The 15,869-nt window shown below is 45.3% G+C and overlaps 1 protein-coding gene across 1 annotated transcript in view; it reads right to left on the reverse strand.

Moving 5' to 3' along the window:
* The window catches only part of POLR1B (RNA polymerase I subunit B), a 30,304-nt gene extending 14,435 nt beyond the window's left edge, over positions 1-15,869 (reverse strand). Inside the window, exons 1-9 of the mRNA XM_032352756.1 lie at positions 15,548-15,869; positions 10,952-11,119; positions 10,558-10,704; positions 8,899-9,031; positions 7,456-7,592; positions 6,353-6,576; positions 5,202-5,373; positions 1,965-2,136; positions 506-787 (exon numbers count right to left, since the gene is read on the reverse strand). Coding sequence (XP_032208647.1) covers positions 506-787; positions 1,965-2,136; positions 5,202-5,373; positions 6,353-6,576; positions 7,456-7,592; positions 8,899-9,031; positions 10,558-10,704; positions 10,952-11,119; positions 15,548-15,778 — 1,666 coding nt within the window. The 5' untranslated portion in view covers positions 15,779-15,869. The remainder of the gene's footprint in view (positions 1-505; positions 788-1,964; positions 2,137-5,201; positions 5,374-6,352; positions 6,577-7,455; positions 7,593-8,898; positions 9,032-10,557; positions 10,705-10,951; positions 11,120-15,547) is intronic.

Consider the following 15,869-nt stretch of genomic DNA (forward strand, 5'->3'; position numbering starts at 1 on the left):
TTCAGCCAAAGCAGAGAGAGCAGCCAGAAGATCCCCGGGAACAAAGACTATGTCTCTGATGGTACAGACTAGATTACTCCTTTTCAACTGTCTTCCTGAAAAATGACAGGGTTCCATACTTAGAGATGTAGTGGTCAAGAAATCAGATGCACAGAGAGTGACCCAAAACGTTATTTTTGATATTCAATCCTGAATGCTGCTTTATTTCAAATGCTTTGACATCTTTTTTTGGTTGGGAGTTGGGGAGGGGTGTGTGTGTGTGTGTGTGTGTGTGTGTGAGAGAGAGAGAACAAAACCATATTTAATTCCTCCTTCACTCATTTAAAACAAAAAAAATGTACCTGTCCTACAAAGAGCCAAGAGATCAGACCAACTCCAGCATAGAAGAAGAAACAATTCTTACAGGAATTCTCTGCTCAGCCTCCAAAGAAGCAAACCTTAATAGTTTGCACTTGTTAAAACCCACATACCCAAACGAGACGGCTTCTGGCCACACCCCACATACCCAAGCTGCACAGCAGAGCGGGAACAGATGCCGTGTACGCAAACTGTGTAACGACCTCGCACACAGCAGTCAAGTGGTTCATGAGGCCGCAGGGCTCCCCGTCTGGGGTGTGCACAGGACACAGGAAGCCCCAGGACTCCGGCAGCAGCCTGCGTACCGTGGTGGTCCTCATCTTGGCAAAATCGGCCCCTCTGTGCACACAGCGGAAATGGGAGAGATAGCGTACGAAGTTCAGCTTATCAGCCACAACACAAAGGCCAGAATCTTGCAGGAAGCCAAGACCTTCATAAAACAAAAATCATTCAGAAACAGGCTCAACTTAAAAACACAAGTCTCGGGGCACCTGGGTGGCTCAGTGGGTTAAAAAGCCTCTGCCTTCAGCTCAGGGTCCTGGGATCGAACCCCGCATCAGGCTCTCTGCTCAGTGGGGAGCCTGCTTCCTGCTTCCCTTCCTCTCTCTCTGCATGCCTCTCTGCCTACTTGTGATCTCTGTCTGTCAAATAAACAAAAAAAACTTAAAAAAAATTTAAATTAAATTAAAATAAAAATAAAAACACAAGTCTCTTTTGATTTGAGGCTCTGAGGACAAGCACCTCAGGGCACGCTATAAATTACACAGTGAGTTATTAGAAAGTTTATTAGCTCTCCTGAGTGGGAAGAGTTTACAAAAAAAGGCAGTAAAACCCCCCAGACTTCCAAATTATATCAGTCTCCTGGTTCTCTCTCTCCTCTATGACTACCTCCTTAGGGGGAAATGTTAAATGAATATGAAACAGCAAGTAACTAAATGGGACCCATCATTGAGGCGGGGAGAATGTGTAAGAAGTTGTTATCCTTAAGAACAATATGCACTGGGGGCACCTGGGTGGCTCAGCGGGTTAAAGCCTCTGCCTTCGGCTCAGGTCATGATCTCAGGGTCCTGGGATCGAGCCCCACATCAGGCTCTCTGCTCAGCGGGGACCCTGCTTCCCTCTTTCTCTCTGCCTGTCAAATAAATAAATAAAATCTTCAAAAAAAAAAAAAAAAAAACTGCATTAGTACCATCTGTTTGGGGGAAAAAAAAAAACCCACAAACAACAAAACCAGCATATTTCTGGGTTCTCAATGACCACCTAAGTCTTCCAGGCCTTTCTAAAGCACCTGATTTAGGGACAGGAACACATCTACAACCCTCCCAGACTATCTGTCCTGGTGACTGCTCCTCACAGAGCTACGCTGTCTTTAGTATTCTGGAAAGAGCCACAGAGATGCACGTGACAGCGAGAAGTAGATTTAAGCTCCACGGATGCCTTGTCTCAAGTCCTTCAGACCGAAACACATTTGTCAAATTTACAACACGAAATCGGTCTTTACTGAAAGGGACAAGATCACTTTCAAAAAGAACCTCTCTTAGCAATATATAAATCTACACTGAGCAAACGCAGTGCAACTAAAACAAAGCCAATCCGTTTAGTTTTACCTGTTTTAGAACGTAGATTTCCAGTAGCAAGAAGATACTCAAACGGCTTTGTAAGGTCTGTTCCCAGATTAAAAATCTTCATCAAATTTTCAGTGTTTATGGACACATTCGTCTTCTGAGCCCTCTTGTCTAGAGCTATTTTAATAGATACTAACCAAGATTCCATTTTTTCCTAAAATAAAATTTAAGCCATTACATTCAAATTATTCACGTTTTGTATTTACTCCCATGTAATCTGTACGTTTGCAACAAAGGCCCACTAATTTATACATTTGACATGGAAAATGTCTGGCCTATAAACCTGAAAACCATGCACTATTATAGGTCAGGCATTCTTGTTTTTTTTTTTTTTTTTTAAAGATTTTATGTATTTATTTGACAGAGAGAAAAATCACAAGTAGGCAGAGAGGCAGGCAGAGAGAGAGGAGAAAGAAGGCTCTCTGATGAGCAGAGAGCCTGATGCAGGGACTGATCAATCCCAGGACCCTGAGACCATGACCTGAGCTGAAGGCAGAGGCTTAACCCACTGAGCCACCCAGGCGCCCCAGGTCAGGCATTATTAAGATAGAATCTACAAACGCCTGTAGATGAGAGTTTCTCCACCTCAGCACTACTGACATTTTGGCTGGATAGTTCTTCATGGTGAGGGGCCCAGCATGCGTGTAGGATGTCCAGCAGTGTCCCTGGCCCTAACCCACTGGAGGCCTGTAGCATCCCCCAAGCCATGACTACCAGAACTGTCTCTGGGCACCGTAAAATGTCCCCTGGAGTGGGGCAAAACTGCCAGTCAACACTCTCGACACTAGTGGTTTGCTCTGGCGTTAGAGTGTTTTCATTAAGATGCTCTTATCGGGGGCGCCTGGGTGGCTCAGTCAAATAAATAAAGTTAAAAAAAAAAAAAAACTTTAAAAAAAAGAAAAAAAGATGCTCTTATCGGAGGCGCCTGCGTGACTCATTAAATGTCTGCCTTCAGCTCAGGTCATGATCCCAGGGTCCTGGGATCAAGCCCCACATCGGACTCCCTACTCAGCAGGAAGCTCCTTCTCTCCCACTCTGCTGTTTGTGTTCCCTCTCTCGCTGTGTCTCTGTCAAATAAGTAAATAAAATATTTAAACAACCAAAATAAAGGGCCTTTATCAAGCGGTCAGAACAGCTTCGACAGGGAGAATCGGGCAACAAAAACAAAGCTTTAAGACCAAGCAGCAGCCTGTTGTCCTACCAATTAAAACGACTAAAAGGAGGTCAAAGTCTCCAAATGACACCCAAAATACAAGATGGCTGACAAACTAGTAGGAAAGACTGACTCTTCTTTTTTTTTTTTTTTTTTTTAAAAGATTTTATTTATTTATTTGACAGAGAGAAATTACAAGTACACTGAGAGGCAGGCAGAGAGAGAGAGAGAAGGAAGCAGGCTCCCTGCTGAGCAGAGAGCCCGATGTGGGACTCGATCCCAGGACCCTGAGATCATGACCCGAGCCGAAGGCAGCGGCTTAACCCACTGAGCCACCCAGGCGCCCCAAGACTGACTCTTCTCCCAGAAATCTGAAACACAATGGAAAATAGAAAAGAAAGAAAAGAGAAGAGAAAGTCAGGCAAGCGAGGATCAAGAGACATGGGGAGCAGCTCTGCAACCCAAGACAGGAGGAGACTGGGGGAATGAGGAGCTAACCTCACTCCCTAGTCACACGTTTGCCTCCTGTCACTTTGTCGTTAACTTGCTAAGAGAGCAAGCAGCATTTCTTGGGCACGTACTGTATGCTGGCCCTTGGCATATTTACTTAAGCCTCACAACAAACTTTTCCTCAAGAAGCAGTGCATCACAAGACCACTTGGGCCAAACGTATTTCAGTATTAAGAATTTTCCAGACTCTAGGGCACCTGGGTGGCTCAGTGGGTTAAGCCTCTGCCTTCGGCTCAGGTCATGATCTCAGGGTCCTGGGATCAAGCCCTGCATTGGGCTCTCTGCTCAGCAGGGAGCCTGCTTCCCTCTCTCTGTGCCTGCCTCTCTGCCCACTTGTGATCTCTGTCAAACAAATAAATAAAATCTTAAAAAAAAAAAAAAAAAGAATTTTCCAGACTCTAGAAAGGTAGCAGGCGCACAAACCTAACACCTCTGATAAAGACTGAGGCACTGAATTGTAATCAAACACAGTTCTACAGTGAAACATACAAACTGTCATACTTAGTAGAATCAGTAAAAATTATAAATAGCTCCCTGCACTGCAGGTCAGTTTTTCCTGCCAAATTGCGTTCTTTTAGGTTCTCGCACTTTTTGGGACTAGGTGTGAGTCCCCAGCTGACTGGGGACTTATATGTAAAGGCTGCACACAACAGAGCAAGAGAAGCCAGAGAGGCCTCTTGGGAGCCTTCCTGAGAGGTCCACCAGCCTTCCCGCTAAAAGGTTGAGGCGTATGAGGCTGAGCAGACGGTGCTAAGGGCAGGGAAGGGAGACGTCACAGAAGGCGAGGCATGGCGCCCACCTGATCTGTTCTCAAGTTCAGCAAGGGCAGCCCGGCACTCGCTCTTGCTCCCTCACGGTTGAGAAGCCCTAGCCCTCAGAACCAAGCACAGAAATGACAGACACTTCAATCTCTGCAGCAACACTCAGTGGGATGGCCAATGCAAGGCTGTGATTCAGATTAGGTCACTGTCGTGTACCTTCCTGAAGATTCTTATTGTGTCCCACGTTCAGAGGTTTAGAAGCTTAAAACAAAAATGATGCAAAAGGAAATGACACATGGTTAGGCCAGTCACTCGGGGTCATTAATGTTACAACCAAGATCTGCTATTGTCTTCACTCAGCCACTAAGAAACATGAAGGACTTTTTTTTTTTTTAAATTTTATTTATTTATTTGACACAGAGAGAGAGAGAGATCACAAGTAGGCAGAGGCAGGCATAAAAGGCAGAGAGAGAGCAAGGAAGCAGGCTCCCCGCCGAGCAGAGAGCCTGATGGGAGACTCGATCCCAGGACCCTGAGACCATGACCTGAGCCGAAGGCAGAGGACTAACCCACTGAACCACCCAGGCACCCCATGAAGGACATTTCTGAATTTGGTATAAACTAAGATCTTTGATCAAGTCCCTTACTGCTCAGTAAACACACATAAAGAAAAGGCGGACTATGTAACACACCCAAACTACAAATCATAACCACGCAGGAAACAATACTGCCAGAAACTGCCACAGTATTCCACGAGAAGGGCAGCTGGCCGGGGCGAGAGCAGCAGGCACTTACCTTCAGAAACATGAGGAAGAGCTGACCGGGTGTCAGGACTTCCTGATTCACTAAACTATCCGGACTGTCCTCCATGCACTCTCCTTTGGCTAATGCAAAGAGCTTCCGGGTCATGAGACAAAGCATATAAAACTTTTCCGTATTGGATTTCAGGTGGATACAGACGCACTGGCTGTCAAAAGAGAAAGCAAAGCTTTTTAAAAAACCATTTTGTTACTACTCGTCCTTGATGATCTACTGACCAAGGGGCCTGATTCCTCTTTACCTAGAAGAGCTTACTCGTTTTCAAAAAATTGCTTTTCATCTTCACTGGCAACATAAGCAAAAGGACAGCACATCGTCACAAGGTCCAGAGCTGTGCTGGACAACACAGTGTGTAAAATGGTGGCCATTTACATTTAAATTAATTAAAATTATTTTTTAAACGATTTTATTTATTTATTTGACAGAGATCACAAGTAGGCAGAGAGGCAGGAAGTGGGGGGGAAGCAGACTCCCTGCTGAGCAGAGAGCCCAATGTGGGGCTCAATCCCAGGACCCTGAGATCATGACCTGAGCTGAAGGTAGAGGCTTTAACCCACTGAGCCACCCCGGTGCCCCAAATTAATTAAAATTATTAAATAAACTTAAGAATTCAGTTTCTCAGTTGTACTGACCATTCAAGGGCTCCTGATGGGTCTTATGGCTACATACTGGATGGTGCTAAGAGCTAGACAGTGGTTATAGAACCCAGAGTCCTTGCCTTGGGGAAACAAAGGGACGTCCTGCCTACAACTTTCCAATGTTGCACAAAGAAACATGTTTGTCACATGCAGAGAAATTACGAAAGCAAATGTTGTCAAAATGATACCGAATAGCGAATGGAAGTGTCCACCATACTATTTTTGCAGCGATTCCAGAAATCCTAAGTTGTTTCAAAGTAAAAGTGTAAAAGTACAATAAAATAAAATGAAACTACCATAAAAGGAAAAGGTGAGAATGGCCATGGAAACACAGGGCTAGCCCCTACTTCCTTAGACCAGAATCCTACCCACAGGTACATTCTGAGTCCCAGATGACGCACCAGCACTAACTACAACCAATAAAAAGAACCACTGACACCTTCCGTCCCACGAAAAAAAAAAACGCAGTTTAAGCAAAACCACACATACTTAAACAGAAACTCTGCAGCTTGTTCGTTTGGACACCAGTCAGGAAGACTGAGCTTGACTCTGAAGCGTTCACCTAGATAGTTAAGAACCTGCTTCTGTGTGGAACAACCCTCTTCCATGACGATCCTTAACATCTGAGAAACGGAGTTCCTAAAGAAAGAGTCCTCCTCTTTGCCTTTCATGAGCTCCTGAAAAATCTGGTAATCGGAAAAGCTGACAAGCGCCTAGAAAAAAAAAAAAGAAAAAAAAGAAAGGTTTTCTTTTGAATTACTCATAATAACTAAACCATTTTACCCATTTAGTAACAATTCTCTATTTTTCTAATATCCAAGAAAAATTAACACTCCACTATGGGTGAATGGAAATGAACTCTCCGAGATAAGATTTTAAGTTGTTTCGGCGTTAAACAGAGATTGATAAGACATTCTGCATCAGTGACGCAAAAGAATAAATGCCTAGACACTGTGACTTGCTGAGATGCTGTTATTCTAGATACGGTAGGTAGGGCTCTCATTAGAGGCTATATGATAAGATGGCAAGAGGGCCCCAGTGAGCCTCGCCTTCTGGCATTCACAGCCTTATGCAGCCTCCTCCCAAACTAAGTCAGCACTGGCCCGTGGGACCAAGACAATACAGTGGAAAGGTGGATGTGTGACTCTCAAGGATAGGTCATAGAAGGGACTGCAGGTATAGCCTTGCTAACTCAGCCAGTCCAAAGGCCCATGCGGAGGAACTGGGACCTCCCACCAATAGCCCATAATGATGGGCCAGCTGTGAGCGACCACCCTGGATGTGGACCCTTTGCCCCTCGTCAAGCCTTTTAAATGACCACAGCCCCTACATCTCACTGCAACCTCCTGACATCCCAAGGCAGACGTGTCCCCCAGTCCCAGCCACTTCCAAGCTCCCGGCCACAGAAATAGTAAGAGGGAAATATTTACAGATGGTTTAAGCCACCAAATTTTGGAGAACTTGTTATGGAGCAGTGCACAGCTGGTACAGCATGAACACCGCTAAGGAGACCCTATCCATCCATTCTGCACAGAACGTGACCCCCCAGTGAAGGTCTTCATAGCAAAAGAAATATATTCATGAAGTCACACCTTAAGTGCAAATCCCAAAGGAAGAAAAAATAGTTCTTTCCGATAAATAAAGTTCAACATAACCGTGCCATTTTCCAAGTAGTGAAGGTTCATATTGACTGCAGAATGTTCCTCCCTCACACAGTGCATTGAGACTCCTATTGAAACAAAGCAAGAAGTCAAAAACTCAGTAATATTGTAACTGCTTCTGTCGTTTTTTCTTCTGAATAATGTTTACCCTCTTAAATAAAATTTTTTAAAGATTTTATTTATTTATTTGACAGAGAGAAAGAGACCACAAGTAGGCAGAGCAGCAGGCAGAGAGAGGAGGGGAAGCAGGTTCCCCACTGAGCAGAGAGCCCGATGCGGGGATCAATCCCAGGACCCTGAGATCATGATCTGAGCCAAAGGCAGAGGCTTAACCCACTGAGCCACCCAGGCGCCCCTATCTACCCTCTTAAAAATAGAGCCAAATCACGAAGGTTAGCAAAGACTGGCAACCAAAAACGTCTCCATTGCCGAATGTCCACTAGGGTGCAAAACCTCCCTGGTTGAAAACCTCTTAGTAACCGAAGCTACAGAAATTTAATCCAACTCCAAAGTTTCCTTCCAGAGCAGGGTCCGTGTCTTATAACACGCTGTATCACTGGCACCCTGTGAAGCCTGATCACATAGCACTTTATATCCCTCATACCCTGTGGAATCCAGTCAAGAGATGATGGCTTGATCAAAGAGTTCAAATGGAGAAAAGCAGAATTTTAGATTTTAAGTTTGTTTGCATTAAGCAAAGATCATTGAGACACTCTGCATCAGTGATGCAAAAGGATAAATGACTAGACATTGTGACTTGCAGAGTTGCTGTTATTCTAGACCCAGTACGTCGGGCTATCATTAGAGGCTGATTTTTAGCTCAATTATTTAACTGCAGGGCTGCCCAAGAATGTAAAATGTTGTCTTAGAAGCCAGGCCTGGTCACAGAGAGTGCTCAGAGTCCAGGTGGCTGTCTGCCAGGGACCCCAAGAGGAATGCCATGGCAGCCTGCTCCAGGAGACTTCTGAGACCCATACTAACCTCTGGTAAAGTCAGGCCAACCTCCATCTTTGTAAGCAATACCATAAATACATGTGCTCTTTCAATGTGAAAAAAAGAACACATAATAGAAAGTAGGGTTTTTCACTATAAATTCTTAGCACAGAAATGCATACTAGAAAAACAAAACTTTTTTTTTTTGTTTTTAAGATTTTATTTATTTAACAGAGAGAGAGATCACAAGTAGGCAGAGAGGCAGGTAGAGAGAGGAGGAAGCAGGCTCCCCGCCAAGCAGAGAGCCTGATGTGGGGCTTGATCCCAGGACCCCAAGATCATGACCTGAGCCAACCAGAGGCCCAACCCACTGAGCCACCCAGGCGCCCCAGAAAAACAAAACTTTTCTAAAAGAACATTCCAAAAGTCACTACAACTTACCATACTGAGTATAGCCAGGTCCTCTGGTTTTCCATTTTGGTCTGATCATTGCAATGGGGAAATTCCTCCGAGGCATAATCAACATTCGGATGACTTTTTCAATGCCATTTATTATAAAATAGCCTCCCATTTCCTGCCGAAGAGATGAAGTATAATTTGTTAAACAAAGACACATTAATCGTAATGGACACTGGGAAGGGTATGCACTATAGTGAGAGCTGTGAGTTGTGTAAAACTGATGATTCACAGACCTGTATCCCTGAAGCAAGTAATACATTTTATGTTAATTTAAAAAAATTAGATACATTAGTTATAAACATGAAACTACCTGCCAGATATAGTGCCAGGTACACACGGAGGCGAAAAGGTCTACAGATCCCTTGGAAACTGTATGGAATCTGTTAGTGTGTGAACCAACAGTCTTCTCAAGTACATTAAAAAGGTTCTGGGGACCTGGGAGAAAAGTACGGAAGAAAATCAGGGTACTTTCTTCCACTGGACAGGCTCGACCTAACTTGTCCTTTTGTCCCCTAAAATGATTTGTCTTCATATGATGTTTAAAAAACAAAACAAAAACAAAAAAACCTTACTGTAAAGAGATGAAAACAATAGCCATTTGCTTCCAGGCAAATAAGGTTTCCCAAATAAGTTAAAAAAAAAACTTTGTACAAAAACTCTGGATGGGGCACCTGGGTGGCTCAGTGGGTTAAGCCTCTGCCTTCGGCTCGGGTCATGATCCCAGGGTCCTGGGATCGAGCCCCGCATTGGGCTCTCTGCTCAGCAGGGAGCCTGCTTCCTCCTCTCTCTCTGCCTGCCTCTCTGCCTACTTGTGATCTCTGTCTGTTAAATAAATAAATAAAATCTTAAAAAAAACAAAACAAAACCCTCTGGAAACCAGAAATTCAGATTAGCTAAAGAGGAAACTATTTTTTCACAGTTCTAATATCTCATTTCTATAAAAAAAAAAATAAAACAAAAAAACCCAAAAACTACTACAGTGGCAGCCCCACTCTGAAGCAGGTGTAAGCATGCTAGGAATTCTATGTTACCATCCCATTTAATCCTCGTAATAACAAGAGGCACAGTTGTTATGCCCAGCAGAGGGAATGGAGGCTCAGAAAGATGGAATGTGCCCAAACCCACGTAAGTGGTTAAGTGGAGCATCTGTATGTCAAACCCAGATCTGACACCATCACGCTCATCCCAGCACGTTACATGTTACAGTCTCCCCGCTCCAGGCAGAGTCTGTGCTCCTGATCACTCCAACTCAATACTGCAAAGCCACCTACCGTGGCTGAAAGAGACGCCGAAGGGAAGGTAGGGGAAGCGTTTAATATGCTCACACAGTCTTACTGCTGGTAAAACAGAACATCTCTAAATGTGTATCCTCTGGAAAATTCGGGAAGAGCCTGTCAATTCTTCCCCCACAATAATAATGTTCTCTAACCGTACGGCCACTTCTCATACACTGTCTCTGAGCCTCATTCTGAGCCCAGCACAAGATGCACACAAGGGAGCCAGCCCCGTTTAACCTAACCAGAAACGGAAGCAGAGAAGGAAAACCTGATTCCCACTGATGAGTGTCGGATCTTCTCGCCCCCACCTCGGGCCTTCTCTAGCATCGCCCGGCCCTGCAGCATACCGGGCGCCCGCAGTTACCTCTGCTTCCTCATGGTGCTCAATGAGGGCTTTGGGAGGAAGGCCGTGTAAGTTGCAAAGCTTAGACTTCACCATGATGGGAACGTAGCCAAGAAACTGTTTAATGATTCCTCTTGAGATTCCATTCACTGCCCAGCTGATATCAGCCTAAAGGAAAAGGAGAGAAAAAAAAATACTTAAGAAAAAGAAACTGTGTGCATCTACAAGAACAAGTATTTTAAGAGAGTAAGGAGGAAGGCCGGAAAGTAAATGAGCATATGCTTTCAATTTAGAAGATGGAATCTCTTGGACGACCATGCTAAGAAAGCAGAATTCTGGTATACGCTTTATGAGGCGTCAGCTGTAGTCTCGCAGACGCACCGTGTGAGGGTCGCATGCTGTCACTTGTACTGACCGTCAGCTTGCCCCGGTAGGTGCTCCTCCGGCCCCGGCATTCGGCTGGATAAATGTTGAGCTCTTTGCAGATGTTGCCTTTCGGAACCATGGGCGGGCTGATGACAGCGTCCACAATAGTAAGGGAGATGCGCTCATCTTTGAAAGCGAATTCAAAGGGAGGGATAGCCTGAAATACAATCCATACTATTAACTGCTTGCATTTCTCCAAGACCCTCTTTCTCTAGGGTTCTTCCAAACCCCGCACGTTCTACACGCACTGATGCCTACCATGCTGCAGGTGACCTATCTAGGAAGAGGGTTAAAGCTACATCTACTGTACTCACACCCCAAGTCCCTAAAACGATGATGTACTACTTCAGATGACGGTCTACTACAACTCACATTCGTAGCAGGCTCGAGGGACAGTTATGTACAGAACAAAGCTGTTCTCTGAACCAAGTGTCTGCCTTCTCTGTTATACTTGGTGTCTGCTAAGTATGTAGCCATACAAATGGGACTGCGCCTAACAGGCAAGGAATGGAAACACCTGCTGATTTAGGACCGGACACTCTAATGCCCTTCTTTGATATCTGTACATTTCATTCCATGGTGGCCTCGTTCTGAAGCCAGAGCCACAGGTGGGGGTCGTGGTTCTTCCTCTGCCACAACAGCTGCTTCTTTGCACTGCTCCCTGGGGGAAGCTCTGCTCTTCTGAGGAAAGGGCATCACTGAGCTCCCCTACAACCAATTATGAACCCCTAAGCCTTAGCGTTAGAACAAGAATGCCGAAAGTGGAGCCAAGAAAATATTCTCCTCCTCATGTCAGTTCAGTTGACCTTTTCTAAATTTTACAATTTTATCTAAAGCTGGCATTGCTTTAGAATTTAGTATTTTATTCTAAAACAAAATTTTAATCTGTCCTGTTTAAGGATTAAAATTAAGCATTAATTTTTAAAAGGGAGAAGATTCACTTTTTCAAGCCATAGCTGCACTATCTATATCTCAATACGATCTCATTACTTGAGATAGCTCTGGTCTATAAAGTTGACACAAACACTGGATTAGTGAATACTGAACCACCGTTCTGAGGGGAAAGACAAAATTAGGTTCCTGTGGGTCCCTGACTACATTTCGTCAACTGATCAATACATAACCTTGTTTTAAGGATACCTTATTCAATATATATGTTGATTCATGAACACTGAACCCACAGCCAACAGCACTAACTCATGACTGAACAAAGGTTATCTAACACAGATTTTCTAAGGGATACGTCATAGCCTTTCTGCACTTGGAACACTAGATAGCACTGTGCTTGAGGGCCATCTTAAACAGTGAAATCACTAATAAAAAGCACCAGAATGAGAAAAACTGGACAGACTTCTAGAAGGATACTTATTTATAGTACAAGAGCTTGAAACAAGAAAGTGGAGCATCACCTTCTTGGACCTCAGTTGGGATGATGGCCGTTGGGCAATTCAAATTTTTCACCACTCTGCATGTGGTGAATATTTTAAGAGTTTATTTATTTATTTGACAAAGAGAGATCCCAAGGAGACAGAGAGGGGGAAGCAGGCTCCCTGCTGAGCAGAGAGCCCAAAGTGGGGCTTCATCCCAGGACCCTGAGATTATGACCTGAGCCAAAGGCAGAGGCTTAACCTAAACTGGGTCACTCAGGTGCCCCTGCACATGGTGAATATTGACTTGGGGGTTACAAATAAATTTTAGTGAGTAGGCAATTAATAAATACGAATTCCTGAAAAATGAGAATCGACTGTATTCTGAAAAGATGACTGTGATGTATTAATTTGGACTCACAGAATGAAGGAATCCATCCCCCCCATCCCCAAATTGGGCAAAACTCTAAACAAACAAAAATATGACAAAGGTTATTCTTCCCTGGACTCTGTTAGTCACTTACTTTACTGTGTTATTTCCAACAACATTTTCTCCTAGTCTCACGGTACCAGCTACGGTGCAGCATCATTATCTGGGCAGGTTACATTTTCTACATGTACTTTTAATTAAAACAACATATTGCAAGACATTGAATACAGAAGCAGAAATGGGAATCCAGCTGTCTTCTAATAAGCCAGACATTTTAAAAATGTGCAAAAATATCATTTACCTTTAATTTTTTCTGCTTTAGAAAAAAAATTTTTTTAAACCATAGCACTAAGTTTTATCAGGGATTTCATTAAAGTTAAATCTCTAGAAATAGGGGAGTCGCTTAGGGGGAACAAAGCTGATGGAGTCTCCTCAGATCTCATAAAGAACCACAAGCTTGGGCCCTTCAGTGGGATCACTGCCTCGTTCCAGGTACAGATTATTATAAGGACACCGCTTTGGCCCCATGGGCTGGTAGGTGGCATAAGTTTCCCCACCCCGAAACATGAACACCATGAAGGCCACAAAGCCCAAGAGGTGCTTACACATGAGAGTTCAGGAAACAGGCAAAGGAGATGTGTCCACAAGGCTCCCAATGGACATGTCAAGGTTCCAGTACATCTGTTCATCCCAGTTCAACCTCAGGCCTGGGCGGTCCCAGTCATACCATGGATCCCTCTCCTGCCAAGAGTGGTCAGGGAGCTTCTGGTAGTCGCTGCACCCCATGTTGTCTGTCATCTGAGTATGGCTGGTAGTCTTCCACCCCCGTATTATACTTCTTTGGCAGCAGTGGCCAGTTCTTCTGGGGTCTTGGGATAGGGTTCCTGGGATACAGCCCCAAGAGCAAGTCCTTGGTAATGTGGGAGGCTGTCTGTGTACCCAACAGCACCATGGTCCCAGCTGCCCTTTGCAGCCATCAGACTTCCAGGACCTACACCCTGGCAACCACCACCTTGATCCTTCCCCAAAATATTTTTATTAAAAATGTTAGTATCTAATTGGTTTATCTTTTAAATGAATTAGTGTTGTAAAAACTTCTCAACCTCAATTTCTAATAGAGTAAATACTGATAAAAGCTCTTTACGCTCCCTCAAGAATTTTTTTTTATTTCAAAGATTTTTATTCATTCATTCATTTATTTATTTAATTTATTATTCATTTATTTATTTATTTATTTATTTATTTATTTTATTATTTGACAGACGGAGATCACAAGCAGGCAGAGAAGCAGGCAGAGAGTGGAGGAAACAGGGGCACCCAGGTGCCCCTCCCTCAAGAGTTTTTGAGCAGGAGATTGTTCTGGGACCAAAAAGTTTGAGAACCGCCAGTCTATCTATGACTCCTCCTAAAAAGTCTTGTGTATACGTGCATTTTTATTTTAGAGCAAGTCTTCCTTGATCATCTGAATCCCGGGCTCTTTTTTCACTGTTTCAATAAACCCCAATGCTCATTAACCTTTAATTAGATATGGTTTTTCTCAGAGATACGACACAAATATTTTTCATCAGCCTTATCTGTTGCCAAAAGGTAAAGGAGTATTAATTAATCTTCAAAGAAACTTCAATGCTCTTGCATTATTTGGAGAGTTCAAGTATCAGAAACTGGCAAATCTACTACCCCTACTTCTCAGGACACAAATCCTACCCAATAAACCCACACGGTGGTGTCCCCTGAGTTGTGCTCTTCCGCTTCCCCTGGAGGGAGTGCACTCTCCTCCCCCCTTCAATTCACCTGACCCTGCCTTGTCTCAAGCACCTGGATTAGCCTTGCCTCCTATGTGCTCCTCAAATACCCTACCATAGTGCTTGGCAGAGTTCTCCAGAGTACAGGCACTGACTGCTTCCATGTGTCCCTCTCCTCCACTCCACTCGCAAAACGTGATACCAAGGCCTCAAAAGCAAGAACTGTGTCTCACACAGGACTGCCTCCTCCTGGCCCTCAGAGCCTAGCACCTGGAGACGGTGGCTGTGCTGACTAAAGGAGACTCGACCTCCCACCACCACCTTCACTTGATCTCTCCTACCTTATCCTTTAGATCAATCACTTAACGCTGAGCAAGTATTACGGCTACCCAATCTCGCTTCTATGCCTCATCTGTATCTTCCTCAACACCCACCTAATTCAGAAACTGTCCAGCAGTTTCTCCCTTTAAAGCTGTGAGCGAAGAAAACCGTGGAAGGACGACCTCCCCCAGTACGGTCTTTGGGTGAATGGGCTCAGAACCTTTTCAGGGAAGTTTCTCGGAGAAGTGAAAACTCCCAGTGATATGAAAGCGCGTGCGTTGTGCATGGCTGTCACCGCACGCTGGACCTGTCCCACAAAACACTACGGGTTCCAGTCACAGAGAAATCCAGCAGTGACAAACGCATCTAGTATTCCCCTAGTCAAGTCGACTACAGATGCCAGGCCCCGCGCGGGGTGTGGCGCGACCGAGGGGTACAACTACTTGGAATTATATCGGGACCTCCAAGCCATCTATCTAGGACCCCTACCCGAGGCCAGTGCCCCACTCCACGCAGGCTCCACTCCCCTTCCCTCTCCCCCCCTACCCGGATGTCCCACTCCCCCAGAGCCACACACGCACCCTGCCACCCGCCTCCCTCCTCCAGCCCCGCGGGGCCCCTCTCCTCTGCCCGCCTCGAAGCTTCGCCCCGTCGCAGGACGCACAGGGGCAAGCGGCGCCAGGCAACGCAGAGCGGACAGGAGCCGGGGAGGACACCGGGCTCACCTGCACCGCGTGGCTGAGCCCCTCGCGCACAGCGTAGTTGAAGGACTCCACATGCGCCCGCGTCAGTTCCTGCAACGCCGGCTTTTGCTGCTCCCGCGGGATCCCATAAGACGGGTCAGTTAAGTGCTTTAGGCTAGGCCCGCTGGGCAGATTCTGCCACCGGCCGGCTGGTTCCATGCATCCGCCTGGATCCATGCGTCCGCCAGGATCCATGCGTCCGCCAGGATCCATGCGTCCGCCAGTACACCCACAACCAGAGACCGCTCTGCACGCGCCGGGAAGAAGGGCAGGCACGCCGGCGCCCACGGCCTGCTGGGAAATG

Source organism: Mustela erminea, chromosome 7, assembly GCF_009829155.1.
Source record: "Mustela erminea isolate mMusErm1 chromosome 7, mMusErm1.Pri, whole genome shotgun sequence".
NCBI lineage: Eukaryota > Metazoa > Chordata > Mammalia > Carnivora > Mustelidae > Mustela > Mustela erminea.